At 41.0% G+C, this 16082-nt stretch overlaps 1 protein-coding gene across 4 annotated transcripts in view; it reads left to right on the top strand.

Annotated features, from left to right (window-relative positions):
* The window catches only part of LOC149456718 (uncharacterized), a 147384-nt gene that overhangs the window by 109715 nt on the left and 21587 nt on the right, over positions 1-16082 (top strand). For 3 of the 4 annotated variants that reach the window (XM_089684608.1, XM_089684607.1, XM_089684606.1), the window contains exons 22-26: positions 2344-2495; positions 6337-6481; positions 8417-8569; positions 9893-10045; positions 13028-13125. In XM_089684608.1, coding sequence (XP_089540734.1) covers positions 2344-2495; positions 6337-6481; positions 8417-8569; positions 9893-10045; positions 13028-13125 — 701 coding nt within the window. The remainder of the gene's footprint in view (positions 1-2343; positions 2496-6336; positions 6482-8416; positions 8570-9892; positions 10046-13027; positions 13126-16082) is intronic. The other variant, XM_089684609.1, reaches the window with a different exon arrangement.

The raw sequence follows: 16082 nt of genomic DNA, 5'->3' as shown, positions 1-16082 counted from the left end.
TCAGTTCCCCCCAGTGTCAGAATGCCCGCCACAGTCCTGCTATAAGTCACTGATTGCCGCCATTACTAGTAAAGAAAAAAAAAAATCCCAGTATATATACCGCCATTTGTAAACGCTATAACTTTCATGTAAATCAATTAATTTACACGTATTGGTATTTTTTTTAGCAAACACATGGAGCAGAATACATTTTGGCCTAAATTTATGACGAAATTTGATTTTTTACATTTTTTTACTGGACATGTTTAATAACAAAAAGTCAAAAATATGTTTTTCTCAAAATTGTCAGTCTTTTTTTGTTTATAGCTCAAAAAATAAAAACCGCAGTGTTGTACCATCGAAAGAAAGCTCTATTTGTGGGGAAAAAAAGGACATAAATTTCATTAGGGTGCAGCGTTGCATGACCATTCAATTGTCCGTTAAAGTAAGGCAGCGCCGTATCGCAAAAAATGGGCTGGTCAGGAAGGGGGGTAAATCCTCTGGAGGGCAAGTAGTTAAAGTGTTCGATGTAAAGATTCTTTAGGTGACTGAGAGTGAAGCTGAGCGGAGCAGGACAGGTGTATAAAAGCTGTGTATAAACACTTAATTTTGAGAATGGTACTGTTATTAGATTTACAACTAAGCTGAGTTTCATAGCTGGCGAGGTTGAAGAAATCCTTATGCTGCTAAATAGATAGGAAAGTATATCATATCTGCTTGTTTTAAAGTTTTGGGGTTTTTTTTTACATTTCTTCAGTTACTTCTTGGTTTCCAAGCCTAGGCAAATTATGTCATACATCCCAGGAGCCTTCAGGAGGGTAGGTGGGGGCTTTCTCAGCTAAGCACACCCTCCTGACTGCATGTATGAGCTAAGAACAGATGGACTCCAGGAAGTAAATGGTACATGAATCTTCTGCCCTTTCTCAAGATAGCCACATCCAGAAATGCTAGGAGGATGTTTTCACAACGTAATATAGCATGGAAACATTGATGGATGGGGAGTTTTTGGTTTGTAGTGCTCAGATGCAGTGTTGTTCCATATTAACACTTCCCGCTGACACCACTGATTGTTGAATGGAGCTCAACAACCTTTCCGCTCTAACAGTAAAGAACCCCTTACGCAGTTTAGCCACTTCAGCTCCAAGTTATTTCTGGCACTTTTTGTTTCTATTTTAAAATCAGTATTTTTTGCCAAAAGATGTCTTAGAACCCCCAGATAATTTTTTTTTTCACCCTAGTGAATAAATTGGTGGTTTTTGCAATTTTTTCTCATGCGGTATTTGCACAGCGGTTGTGCAAACACAATTTTGGGGGGAAAAAATACACTTTTTTTGAATTTTATTGCAAAAAAAACACAATACATAACCCAATTTTTTTGTAAAATACAAAAGATGATGTTATGCTGAGTCAATAGATACCAAACATGTCACTCTTTAAAATTGCAAATGCCCAAGCAGTAGCAACAAATGGCGTAATTTTTACCATTCATTAGGTGATGCTTTAAAAGTCTTTACAGGTTACCATTTTAGATTTAAAGCAGAGGTTTAGTGCTAGAATTACTGCCCACAATCATGGTGATACCTCATATGTGTGAAACGATTACTGTGGGACCAACACGTGCGTTTGCCTTTGCGAGCAAGCCCAGGGGAAGCGGGGGCAATTGTTTATTTTTATTTTATTTTTTTTGCACTTTCACTTTCAATTTTTTTTTTCTTGCTGTCACAAGGATTGTAAAAATCCCCTGTGACCGCAGTAGACACGTGACAGGTATTTTTATAGCGGGATCTGGGGTCTATGAGATCTGGGGTCTTCTGCATTTGGAGTTTTTCCACTCCATCCCCGCACGTCCAGAGGTCCCAGAAGACTGCAGGGCTATTTACAATAGCAAGTAAGTACCTGGATGTGAAGCTGCAAGTTGTCACAGCCGGGTGCCCACAGTTAAGATGCCGGTGGAACAAAGTGCTCGGGTGAGGACATTGCTGGATCCTGGGACAGGTGAGTATCTGTTTGTTGAAAGTCAGCAGCTACAGTTTTTGTAGCTGCCGACTTTTAATTTTTAAAAATTTGACTGGAGCTCCTCTTTTTAATCACTGGATTTTTTTTGTTTTGAATTTTAATTTGTCTTTGGTGTCAGTGACAACTATGTTGCTTACTAATGTCCTGGTGTTGATCAGCACAGGCATATAAGAGAGGGTGGATGTTCTATGTCCCTTGTCTGGTTGACCTGGCTAATGCGAGTTAGTAGATGTTTTATATCCCTTGTCTGGGATGGTTGTCGTCTCCTGTCCATTGTCTGATTGCACTGGTTAACATGCTTAGTCCTGTCAATAAATCGTACATTTAATGCTGGTTTTCTTTCATTAGGTGGCAGAGACGATGAAGAGTTCAGCGGCTGAGTCCTTGAAACTGAGGAAAACTGTGCAGGACTTGGAGAGATTATTGCAGGAAGCCAAATCCTTACAGGAAAAATTGGAGAAAGAAATCTCAGGCTATCAGTATGAGCTGGCTGAACTGAGGTATATATTCCTAGGGGTTGAGTATTCTGAATCAAAAATATCACTGTTCATTTATAAAAGACTGCTCAATGAAAGTTAAAAAGAAAGAAACAAAAAATCTGCATATAAATTGGCCATCTGTACATCTAGTCCTGAAGGCCGTCAGTGGATTTTTTTTTAAAAGGGTCATATTACCTATAACTGATATGCCATTGTTTGGTAGATGCTGAAGAGTTAAAGTGGTCGTAAACTCTTTCATTTACCCAGTGACGTGACTGGCCTCAGGTTATACACAGAGATGAAACAAATCCTCCTACATAAGTTGTACTTGTCTATCTACACTCTTCTCTTCAGGAAAAAGGGGCTGAAAGTACACTCTGCAGAGCTCAGTGAGATGAGCACTGAGAGCTGATTGGAGGGAAGAAACACAACTCCCCAACACAGCTTATGGGAACAGAGCTGAAGCTGTCAATCTGCTAGCGGTCCCTCCCCTGCCTTCTCTTGTCAGGAAAGTGACTTATGCTGATAACAGAGGAACTAAGAAGCAGAGAGAAATGATACTTTGTGCTGTTGTGTTTTGCTCAGATTTCATGTCTGAGGTTTACAACCACTTTAAACCGTCTGACAGTCTTTTCTATCTCTTGGGACTATCTTGGTGAGACCTTCGCGCTAAATTCCCAATTCTGCACACCTGCTGGGCAAATTATAAAGGGTACCCACTCAACCTGCTGGATGTGATTATTTAACCACTTCCCACCACCCCGTACGCATATATGCGGCCTCTTGGCGGGTGGGACTTAATGCAGTGCAGCCGCATGTATGTGGCCCTGTGTAAACAACTTGCTGTGCTGCGAGAGTGCTCACGGTAGATCATTAAGCTCCTGATGCATACTTGTGATCAGGAGCTGGCCGATCATGTGACAGCCAATCACAGTGGTCACATGACCCGAATGCCTCTCTCAGCCTTGTGGCTTTTAGAACTCTTAAAGTGTTGGGAGGCACTCGGTGGGAAGGGGTTCATCTTATAGAGAATGTCACAGGATTTGCTGGAACACCTAACATTCCCGGGGGGACATGAAAAGAAGTATGTTAAAAGGGATCTCAATGTTTGAGTATCTGAAGCATGCACTATGGAGTTGATTTACTAAAGAGAAATAGATTGTTGGTACATTTTGCAAGGGAGTTATCCCCAGAGCTTAGTGTATGAGGTGAAACTCTGCTAATTTCCATTGTCCAATCATGTGCAAGCAAAAATGCTGGCTTTTTTTTGTTGTTGTTGTTTTTTTGTTTTTTCCTTCCCTTGCATATGATTGGGTATTCTTTGCAAAGTGAACCTTTACTACTTTCAGAAAGTTCTGTAGAAACTTCCCTTGCTACATAAAAGTGAACAGTGTATTTGCCTTTAATAACTCAACCGCCAAGTGGCCAAAAGTGTGTGGATATCCAATATCACACCTATTATATGTACCTGGATCTTCTCAAAGGGATCTCTAAATGATCACACCTATTATATGTACCTGGCTTTTTCGAAGGGATCTTTTCAGAGCCAGGTACATATAATAATGTAATCTCCATCAACAAATATTGGCGCTGAGGTGGGCTGGGTGCATTTCCTTATGTTATAGTTTTTGCAAGCATGAAGGATGGATTGTATCTAGGCCAGCTCTGTTTTAGTACTTTAAAGCGGAGCTCCACCCAAAAGGAGAAGTTCCACTTTGAGGACTGCTCCCCCGCTCCCTATTAAGTATTGGCACCTTTGGGAGGCGGGGGGAGAGCTGGTACCCGAATTTGACAGGTACCCACTTCCGGTCCGATCACCTTGGCGATCATAAACAGAAGGGGTCCTCCCTCTCTCCCTGCAGTCTTTTGGGACACGTGACAGGTCCCAGAAGACTACAGGACCATTCATGAAGCGCAGCGCTACTCGCGCATGTGCAGTGGGTACCCGGCTGGGAAGTTGCAAGCTATCACAGCTGGGTGCCCACACTGAAGATGCCGACCTCCTGGAATACAGGATGGCCGGTGAAACGGGCTGCAGGGGACACACCGAGGGACAGGTAAGTGGCTGTTTTTTAAAAGTCAGCAGCTACAGTTTTTGTAGCTACTGGCTTATTTTTTTGACAGGGTGAGTGGAACTCTGCTTTAAGGACTTTATGGTTTTTCTTTTAGTTTTTCTGCTTTTGAAACTTAATACACAAAATGAAATCCCAACAAACATTTGAAATACAAAAAAACATTCTAAACCTTTTTGTGCATCCAGTCTTGTGGCAAAAGTTGAGGAAGGCCAGTTTCTGTTCTATCATGGCTGTGCCCCTGCACACAAAGCCAGCTCCATAAAGATTTGATGAGATCCGTTTGGTGTGGAGGAACTCGCATGGCCTGCCTAGACCCTTAACTTCTACCCCGCTGAACACCTTTAGCATGATTTGGTACAGCAAATTAAAACCAGATATTTTCAAACATAAGTATGCAACTTCCCAGATTTCCCCAAACATACTCCAAAATCTTGTGGAAAGCCTTCCCAGAAGGCTGGGGGTTGCAAAAGAGGAGTACCATATTCATGCCCATGGTTTTGGAAATGGGATGTCCAATAAACCTTTATAGTTATGATGGTTAGGTTGCCCTAAACCATTTGGTGTATTAGAACCAAACCGGTTTCATCTACAACTTTTTTTGGACTGACCCTTTTAAACGTTACATAGAAGTAAGATGATTAGTCAGGTAGTCAGGTTCTTGTATGCACATTACTGGTTGATGCAGTTCTTCTTCTACTTAGTAGCACTAAAGCCTAGTACACACAGTCAGAAAATCGTACGAAAAATACCGCTCCTAAAGTGATCATACAATAATCTGATTGTCAGCACACAATTATTCAAAGGGACAAGCAGAATATTTTTCTTGTATGATACCAGATCGTACGATTTTTGTGTAATCCGCACAATTTTCATCTGAAATTAAAATACAAATACAATATAATACATTACATCATTTTAACATTTTTGTTCTGTCATACAAGAATTTTTGTAACCGCTTCACTTTCAATATGAGACTAGCATGCAAAAAAAAAAACTGGATGATCCTTCCTCTGATATTCTCATTGTATCTACAGGGCTTTACCCCCCGGTCACATCAAACCTGACTTTGAAATTGTGTGACTTCACTGTAAGTCGTACGATTTCAAAGTCGGGTGAGCTGCCGATTTAAGGTGCGATTTGCAAGACATCTGACACAGATGTCTATGCAAATCGCACCAAAAGTAATGCATGTACTACTTTAGAAATCGGTGCGGCTCCGTCCAAGTCAGAACCGCACTGATTTAACTGCTTTAATTGCAGGGTGCAACTTGGCATATGATTTGCAAGTCGCATGGCATGAAAATTGCTTGCCAAGTCGCACCTGATGTGACCGGGGTGTTAAGGACCAGACCTATTGCTCATACTACCCTTGTCAGAATGCAGCATGAGGATTGTTTTTTTTTTTTCTGTAATAGCTCCTGTGGTTTTATTGTGAGGATGCTGGAGTATAGATTATTTCCTGAACTAAGAAAATGCACGCCTTGTTAATACTAAACACCTGCATTTTACATTGTGCTTTGTTTGGCACATATTTCCATGAGTTCGTTTTGATAGATTTCTGACAGTTCTTTACAGCTTGTGTAACATAGATTGTGTTGTCTAGGTTATTTTTCAGCGTGTTCGTTGTTTGTTTAAATTGTGTTTTGTTTAGCCTTTCAAAAGCAGCAGGATAAAACAAAATTGCATCTGAATACATTTGTCTTTGTGGCTGCTTGGGTCACTGTTCTCTGATTCCACTTCTAAACAAACTAGTGTATCTTGCTCATTTTATGTTTTTCTCTTTTCAGCGCTGAGAAAAATGTTCTGGTAGCTGAAGCACAATCCCTTCGTCTTCAGTTTAACACCACTCTTGCTGATAAAGACAGGCTGATTGCAGAGTTGCACAAACACCAGGAAATTGCAGTATTTGGCGGTGTGTTACATGGAGGAAAGGTAGGGCTTTAGTCTTTGTTTTGATGACTTGATTTTTTAGTTCCAGAAATTTTTTTTTTTTTTACCTAGTATTACATTCTAAAAGCCAAAAACAGAAGCTGGCAGAGATCAGTTGCATCGGGATCCAGAATAAAAGAATAAAAAAAGCTTTAAAACTGTATATCTTAGTTGTACAAGACTTGGTAGTCTTATACCATGGGTTACTTGCTGCTACCTTCAGGTGAATGGATACTGGCAAAAGCCTTGCTGGGATGCCCCCAGTGCACCTTGTCCACTTTTTGGGACTCCCAAGTGTGTCCTTAAAGCAGAGCTCCACCCAAAAGGAGAAGTTCCACTTTAAGTACTGGTCCCCCACTCCCTGTGAGGAATTGGCACCTTTGGGGAGCAGGTACCTGATTTTGACAGGTACCTGCTCCCACTTCTGCTGCGATCACCTAGTCAATCAAAAGCAGAAGTCTAAAAAAAGACTTTTCCTTTGTACATGCAAATTAACTGTGCCTTGCATGATTGGCCACACCCTGAAAAAGTATTCATTCCCCAAAAACTCTGAGTTCTATCCTGTTGAAAAGGATTTTAAAATGGTTTTAATGATAGTGGCTTTTGCCATTTCTATTTTTTGATGGTCATCTCACTGTTGAGGATATTCCCTCCTTAACCCCTCTCAGCACATATGTTTTTTGTTAATTGCACGCAAATGTGCAGCCGCTCGGTTTCTAGGCCCAGACGCCGGGAGGCCGCACCTTTGTGTGCGGCCGGCGTGAAGAGGTTTAATAATACAGGGTGGATGTTCAGGCCTCTGCTGATGCTTCAACCACAAGCTGAATGAAGTAATGAGACTAGAAAACCATGCAGAGGTGTGGACGTTTTTCAAAAAACTACTTGTCCAAGGGACTAAATCGGAGTCCCAATCTTCTTGTCCTGATAAAAAAAAAATGTTCATTTTAAAGAAAATTGTATTTAAATCTGAGGTGCTTTTAGGAATATCTGGGGCTTTTAAAAATGAAAGAGGCTTTCTGGCAACTTAAACGTTTAATAGTAACATTGCGCTGTTTATCTCCTTCTCCGCTCCCTGCCTGTCTCCAGCACCGCACCCGGGGACTAGCAGAGAGGGGAGAGATTTGCAGTGTAATGATTAACGATTGGGTTCTCACAGGAAAGGGGAGTGTCTAGCTCTTAATAATCAGCAGAAACGTGAAAAAGGCGCCGGCCCCAATGAGAAGAAAAAAAAAAAGTTATTCCCTCTAGTTACCCTCGCACATGGAAGCACTTGGGAACTCACTACTAGCTCACTACGGCAAAATCAAGCTCCGGTGTCCACTCCGTTAGGCCCCGTTCACACCTGGGCGTTTTGGGAATGGGGCAGAATTGCTGCAATTCTGCCTGCAATCTCAAAACACATTACAATTGCAAAATGAAGGTTCAGGTGTCATTATTTTCAATGTCAAAAAATGCGGTGCTTTTTTCCCGCAAATCACATCGCATGAAGCTTGTCGCCCAAAAAGAAGGAGCTTTTTTGGGTGGCAAGCATCAGGCGATGAGATTTGCGGCAATTGTTGTTCGTTATACTGTGGGGTAGTTCACATCATGTCAAGCTTGTCGCCCAGAAAAGGAGCAGAAGCTTCTTTTGGAAGACGAGCTTCATGCGATGGGATTTGCCACATGACAATCGTGACAAATTTGCACCTCGTTTTAGTCGCCATTGAAAATAATGACACCTGAACCTGTGTTTTGTAATCGCAGGCAGGATCACATCGATTCTGCCGCGATCCCAAAATGAATAAGTGTGCATGGAGCCACCATGGTTCACACATATGCGATTCTGGATACGTTTTTTTGCGTGTGCTTCTTGTGTGTCTGACAATGGCAGTTGCTGTGTATTTACCTGATGACAGGTTCACTTTAAATCCTTCACAAACAAAAGCATTCTTTCACCAGGGTGTGGAGAAATTCACATTGGTGGGAAGCTCTGCAGCTCCAGAAAAAATACGTTCTCATCTGGAAAACAAAGAACCAGCTAAGCAAGATGTGCAAAGATATATTCAGGAAATCCAGCAAAGAGATCTGATTATCCAGCAAATAAATGCAAAGGTAAAATCCTGCACCAACATTACAATAAAACACCGGTAAAATGAGTCTTACGTCAAACGCAAATGCAGCCGTCAGATGATCCATGTTATTATCACAGAGTATTTTGCAGCTTAATCTTCCAATTCATAGGGAAGAATGATTTGCTTTCCGTTGCCATTTTATCGGGTTCACTTGGCTATTACTTTTGTAGGGTGTATGTTGTCAGCAACAGTACTCTGGTACACCTTGGCATTCAAGTGATGCTCAGCTGGTATTAAAGGGCCTAAAAAATTTTAATTTTTAGTCCTAAACTTAGCACCCAGATCTGTACTACCACAAACCCTTTGAAGCTTCCTTGTTTGTATTTCAAATATATTTTTTACAGTTACCTTTTTCAGAAGTCTTCAGCCAGTCATGGGCACATGGGGTCTTTTTTGGATCTTTTCAGGACACTTGGCAATTCTTGATTATACAGATTGCAGCACTGATATCATGTCATCACTGCCGCTCTCTGGATCATTTCACTATGAGTGGAAGGTGCCATGGTAAAGCTTCCTCAGAGGGTGGGACTATAGGCCCTGCACTCACATCATGTCCTCAGTCTTCTGTGGTAAAGTATGGTGGGTGTTCTGGAAGACTGAGCACATTTTGTTGTCAAAAGCATCTATTGTCAGAGACAATGAAAGGAAGATTAGCTAGAGCTGCTTCATTGAAACCTTCAGGGAATCTTTAAATAATAGTCCGGCCTGGAGTCAGGCTTTAATACCCAAAATGTATATAAACACAATACATTTCACTTTAAAGCTGAACGCCAGGAATGATCATTTTTAAAACCTACATTGGTCCAGCTTGGATACATCTATTCCTTTTATATCTTACATTGAGGGCTGCTGGGTGGGAATTCACTGTAGCAGCCTGTACTACGTACAGTCACCGCTGGACCTTCTAGTTCTGCTCTAGCGATTTTCCTTCTGTATATTGAACACAGGGAGTTGCTTGCTTTGCACCTCTGCCATTCAGAGAATGTCTTGAAATATTTTTGATGAGTACAAGACATTCTTTTATTGGATGAGATGAAGATCTTGATGTCATCTGCCCCTTTTTTCTGCCTCAAAGAGACCAGCACTGACTATATGCAACACAGGCTACTACAGTGAATTTCTGTGTCTCCCCCAGTGACCTTCCAGATGTGAGCAATAAAGATTAGAAGTATCCTGGCTGGACCAATGTGAGTTAAAAAAAAAAAAAATTATTATGATTATTCCTGGAGTTCAGGTTTAGGAATGTAATGATCTGTATAGTCTTTGATCGAGTGATAGTGATCCTGTTCACTTTCCTTTACAGGCCATGGAGTCAATGGAGATGAACAGCGTGTTATCAGTTCAACTGAAGAGTGTGTCTCAGGGATTAAAAGACACACAGATGAGATACACTGACCTGCAGAATCAGTATTACAAACTGCAGAGGGACCTGCAGAGCTCACAAGTTACCAGTCGAGTAAGAGCTTGTTTCAGTTCATTGTAGCATATTGAATTTATTTCATACCTAGAATTGACTGTTGGACTGTATAACAGAGAGCTCTAGGTGCCTGTATGCATGATCTGTAGATTTCCAGAGTTCTCCATGAGTCTCAAACATAGGGTGTCCTGTTTATACGAATACTGACTTACAGTTGTGTTCAAAATAATAGCAGTCAGACATCACTAACCTGATCAATCTCTGTTTTTGGTAGAAATGATTTTTCTACATAGCAAATAATTTACTAGCAGGTGTAGTAGAGTAATGGAAATCCAAAAGACCCAACAGTCATGACATGCATGCTGCTGATTCTGTGTAATTGAATCACTAATTGAAAGGGGCATGTTCAAAATAATAGCAGTGTGGAGTTCTATTAGTGAGGTCATTCATTCTTTGAAAAACAGGTGGCAATTATTGCCCTTATATAAGGAAGGAAGGCAGCAAATGTTGTACATGCTGGTTACAGTGCATTTCTCTCTGAAATTCTGAGGAAAATGGGTCGTTCCAGACATTGTTCAGAAGAACAGCGTACCTTGATTAAAAAGTTGATTGTAGAGGGGAAAACACATAAAGAAGTGCAGAAAATGATCGGCTGCTCAGCTAAAATGATCGCCAAGCTATCTGCAAGAAGCCCCCGCGAAGTCCGACTGTTGAAGAAAAGACATGTGCTGAAGAGGTTACAATTTGCCAAAGAGCACATTGACTGGCCTAAAGAGAAATGACACAACATTTTGTGGACTGATGAAAGTAAGATTGTTCTTTTTGGGTCTAGTGGCCGGAGACAGTTTGTCAGACGACCCCCAAACACTGAATTCAAGCCACAGTACACTGTGAAGACAGTGAAGCATGGTGGTGCAAGCATCATGATATGGGGATGTTTCTCATACTACGGTGTTGGGCCTATTTATCGCATACCAAGGATCATGGATCAGTTTGAATACATCAGAATACTTGAAGAGGTCATGCTGCCTTATGCTGAAGAGGAAATGCCCTTGAAATGGGTGTTCCAACAAGACAACGACCCCAAACACACCAGTAAACGTGCAACATCTTGGTTCCAGACCAACAAGATTGATGTTATGGAGTGGCCAGCCCAATCCCCGGATCTTAATCCAATAGAAAACTTGTGGGGTGACTTCAAAAATGCAGTTTCTGAGGCAAAACCAAGAAATAGAGAAGAACTGTGGAATGTAGTCCAATCATCCTGGGCTGGAATACCTGATCACAGGGGCCAGAAGTTGGGTGACTCCATACAACACAGATGTACAGCAGTTCTCAGAAACAGTGCTTATACGACTAAATATTCATGAAGTGATTCAAAGGAAAACAAAATCTTCAAACATTTTTCAGTTTATATAGTGAATGTTTGAGTTTGTAAAGAAGAATACAAACACTGCTATTGTTTTGAACCGTCTAATATTCACTTTTCTTCAACTTTGTTAGAGGAACAACACAAATTTGATCTATTTTTCTTCATGTTTTGATTTGGAATAGAATGTGTAATGTTCCCAATGCATTTGTGTGTATGGAAATAAAAGCTATTAGAAGGATTTTGAACTTTATTCACTTTTTTCAACACACTGCTATTATTTTGAACACAAGTGTACATGGCACCGTGACCTGCCACCTTCTTCTCTTTCTATGTTTCCATATTGCTTCCTATCACATTTAATTTAACCGAAAGGTGGATACAGGGGAATGCAGACTAGAGTGTGACCATACTAACAAGGAGGTTCAGTGGCACTTTAGGGAGTCAGAAGGGGAGACACTAATAGGGATCTGAAAATCGTATGAAACAGTCCTTCAAAACACAATGTAGTCCATGGTACAATTCATAAATCAAAGTCTGAATACAAGTCCACAAGGGCTGTAGACCAGATAGCTGCCAGCTGTTGGAGATGAAGCTTCTCTAGAGAAAAGTATATAAATGGAGACACAGAAGGGCTTAGTGTAGTATTAAAATGAACTGTGTAATAAATGTGGTTAAAAACAACTACAAGAACACAGGAAGAAATGTACCCCTTAGAACAACTGTTGAGTATGAATAGAATAAAAAAACACACTACCTCCAGGATATATAGAATTCTTGTCCAAATAGAGGGATTGGTATCCCCAAAGTTTTTGGAGAAATGGGAGGTGGAGCTTGGAACAAAATTGAATGAGCAACAAAAAAGTAAAATGTTTAGTTTAACACATGGGGCAGTGAATATGAATATAGTTGAAATGAATTATAAATGTCTGGTAAGATGGTATATTACTCCTAATGTGCTTGCATAAACTTAGGCCAGAGGCCCCATCCCAGTGTTGGAGGGGATGTGGAAGTAAGGGCACAATGGCACACATCTGGTGGGAGTGTCCCAGAATACAGGAGTTTTGGAGGGAGATGCAATATATACAGGAGATTCAGAAAATAAGTGGACCCATGGACCTGTCTATTTTATAAATCAGAGCTTTTGGTGAAAAAATATAAAAAATATGATGCTATTTCATCTTTTAAATGCAGCCAAAAGTCTTATCCCTAAATATTGGCAAATAACAGAACCCCCAAAAATAAAAGATTGGTTGGATAGAGTTGAATACTTATACAGGATGGAAGAATGATACCACATAGAGGAAGACACAATGAAGGGTGCTTTCCTTTAAAAGTGGCATAATTCCTTAAAGCACATTGGTGAATATGAATATTTCCCCTTAATTTAAAAGGTGACTGTAGTGAGGTTCAGAAATGTTGGCCAATACATTTCCTTTAGTGAAAGAAATAATTTCAGCACCTATGTGTACGTTGTAGAACTATGGTGGTTGATGGTAATGGTTGCAGTTTATTGGTTTCCTATACAATTCTATGAATGGTATTCTTGTCACACAGAGCTGTACATAAATGTATAGAAGCCATGTATTGATTCATCCAGGACTTGTCTCTCTTTGTCCAGTGAATAGCTAACATGCTTCTTTTTCTTGCAGAATGATGGTCTGACCGAGGTGCCTCCTGGAGCTCCTCAGGAGAGGACCAATGTCATTGTGGAAATAGACAATGCTGAGCTGGCTGACCTGAGGAGAAGGTTTGTCAATGTTGCTGTGCTTTCTCCACAGAGCTTTTTGTACCTTATAAAGTGGCAATTATTTTTTGTCCTTTTGTCCTTGAGAAAATTATATTCTATTAAAAGATTCCTATTTCTTCATTTGAAAGAAACAGGTAAAGGAGGACATAAGATTGCTGTACGGCAATAAGATGTGTTGGGGTTCCATCGGGATTTCAGCTTATATGATGACCTTTTGTAATGTATACAGTATGTTAAAGGATCCTTCTAATTTATATTTGATCTCTATATACACTGTGTGTGTGTGCTGTCCCACGCTGTGATTGCACACAGCTCGATTTTCTCAGCAGCTTTCAGCCAATGATTTATGATTGAAATCTGCTGATTGTCTGTGTCCAATCACAGCACAGAAAAGCTGGGAGGAAAAAACAGCCAGATCTGTTCGTAAAATCTACACACATTACACTTGTTAGGCACACAGTTTACCCCTTGATGTTAACCCCTTCCCGTATCATGAGTACAATGTACAGTATTATATCTGATCACTGTATTAGTGTCACTAGGGACGTCCGCGTACGTCTCAGCAAGGGTCTGTTAGCGCCAGGTTACCCACCATGCTCTCACAGCCTCACTATAAGTTGCTGATCACCGCCATTACCAATATAGCACTATATATGTATAAAACGTGTAGCACTGCACTTTTTATACATATATTTATGAGGTTTATGTGTTGGTTGCCTTTGTGTGCTATAGCTGCTATTGAAGCGCTCACTGATTTCACTTACCATACAATATAGCACTATAGCTGCGTAAATTCCAGTATATATGCTATAGTATGTAGATGCTGTAACTTTCACACAAGCCAATTAACCAGTTCCTGTCCGGCCTATTGTAATATGACGACTGAGCGGGACTTTCTTCGTTCTGGGTGAATGTTCTAGAACGTTCTCTCGAAACATGCTTTGTGTGCAACAGTGCAGGTGCGATCTGTCACCCACTGTATCCACTGGATGCAGCCAATGACAGATTACTGTACTGGCCCACTGACAATTATAAACAATGGCTTCCTTTCATGCCATTCGTTGTGTACAATTGTGATTGCTGTGATTGTTCACAGTGATCACATGGTACAGACAGGGCCCATCTGAACCATGTGATTAACTGTGGCCAATCACAGTTACTCACAACAATACGTACTGAATGAATCAGTTTCATTCAGTAAAATGCTTGCTTATAGCAATGACAATCACTGCTATATGCAATCATGATGTGTAAAAAAAAAAAAAAAAAAATATCCTGATCACTTCCCCAGAGTAGTACATTGTTACTGTGGTAACATTGTATTGCTCTGGTCACAGTGTTGTTGAAAAAAAAAATGGAAAACAAGTTATTTCCACTTTTTTTATTTGTACTGTCACCAGTTAGTGTCCTTGGTCACGGCCACACCAATTGTATGATGATGCTGTAGTGCACTGGTGACAGTTTGTTAAAAATTGTGAAAGATGTTTTTTTAATTCCTTCATTTTGCAAAAAATTATGACAAAAAATGACAACTTCAAAAAACTCGCCATGACTCTAAATATCGTGCCTCCACTAAATTCCTCAGACTGTCTTCTTTCCAAAAAGGGGTCATTTGGGGGATATTTATACTGTCCTGACATTTTCGGGCCTCAAGAAATGAGATTGACTGTCAATACATCAGGTTAACCTTAAGACAAAAATGAGGGTAGCAGCTAAGTTACATAATTTCTAGTCCTGCTCACTTTCTAACTTTTGCCATAGTAACCACGTAAGCTATATGAACAGAAAAAACCCAAACCAAATGGGTAAAGCCCAGAGATTTGGTAAAAAGCGGTTACAAAAATTACAAACGAGGCTTACAGTGGTAGACTTATCCATAGAATATAATAATTGTATCAAAAATAACTCGTGCTTGTTTCACCATTCTACAAAAAAAACAAACGTGCATATAGAAACAATGTACACCAAATAAACATCCGGATATCCAATTAAAAAAATATATATATATATTGATATATATATATCTAAGAAATCCAGCATGAACAATCCACCACATCAGGAATATGTACCAACTTAGATCTAGCTGGAGATGACACAGGCACAATTTTAGTTTTTGTTCAGGTATTTGCCAAAACATATTCAAGCTATAGTTATATATAAATAATCGATATGGGCTCAAAGGTCACACTCAGGTTTAACCAGTTGCCGACCGCAGATAGCCGAATGACGGCTACACTGCGGCCGGCCAGTTCTAGGAGGGCGTCATATGACGTCCTCCCAGAAAGCGCTCTCCTGCGCGCCCCTGGCAATCTCTGTGATCGTTGTGTCCTACGGACACAGCTGATCACGTGATGTGGTAAAATACCAATCACAGCGGCCTTTTACCACATGATCAGCCGTGTACAATGACGCACAGATCACAGGGAAATGCAATTGCCAGTTCTCGGCTGCACTTTCCTCTCGCTGTCAAAGCGTGAGGAAAGCACTGCTGAGTACCGGCAGTTGTCAGAGCAGGGATCGGCAACGATCATCAGGGCACTGATGATCAGTGCCCTGATGATTGGTGCCCAGCAGTGCCACCCACCAGCTTCGCTCACTTGTGCCCAGCAGTGCCACCCACCAGCTTCGCTCACCTGTGCCCACCAGTGCCACCCACCTGTGCCCACCAGTGCCACCCACCAGTGCCCATCAGTGCAGTGCCGCCAGTCAGTGCCCAACAGTTGCTCCAGTCAGTGCCCAACAGTTGCGCCAGTCAGTGCCGCCTATCAGTGCTGACTATCAGTACCCATCATCAGTGCTGCCTATCAGTGCCGCCCATCCATGCCACCTCATTAGTGCTGCCTATCAGTGCCCTTCAGTGCTGCCTAACAGTGCCCATCACTGCTGCCTCATCAACGCACATCGGTGGAGGAGAAAAATTACCTGTTTGCACAATTTTATAATAGAAACAAAGAACC

This window comes from Staurois parvus, unplaced genomic scaffold (assembly GCF_062004578.1).
Source record: "Staurois parvus isolate SC_StPar_1 unplaced genomic scaffold, SC_StPar_1.0 ptg000350l, whole genome shotgun sequence".
In the NCBI taxonomy this organism is placed as follows: Eukaryota; Metazoa; Chordata; class Amphibia; order Anura; family Ranidae; genus Staurois; species Staurois parvus.
This window is presented reverse-complemented; position numbering and strand designations above follow the sequence as displayed.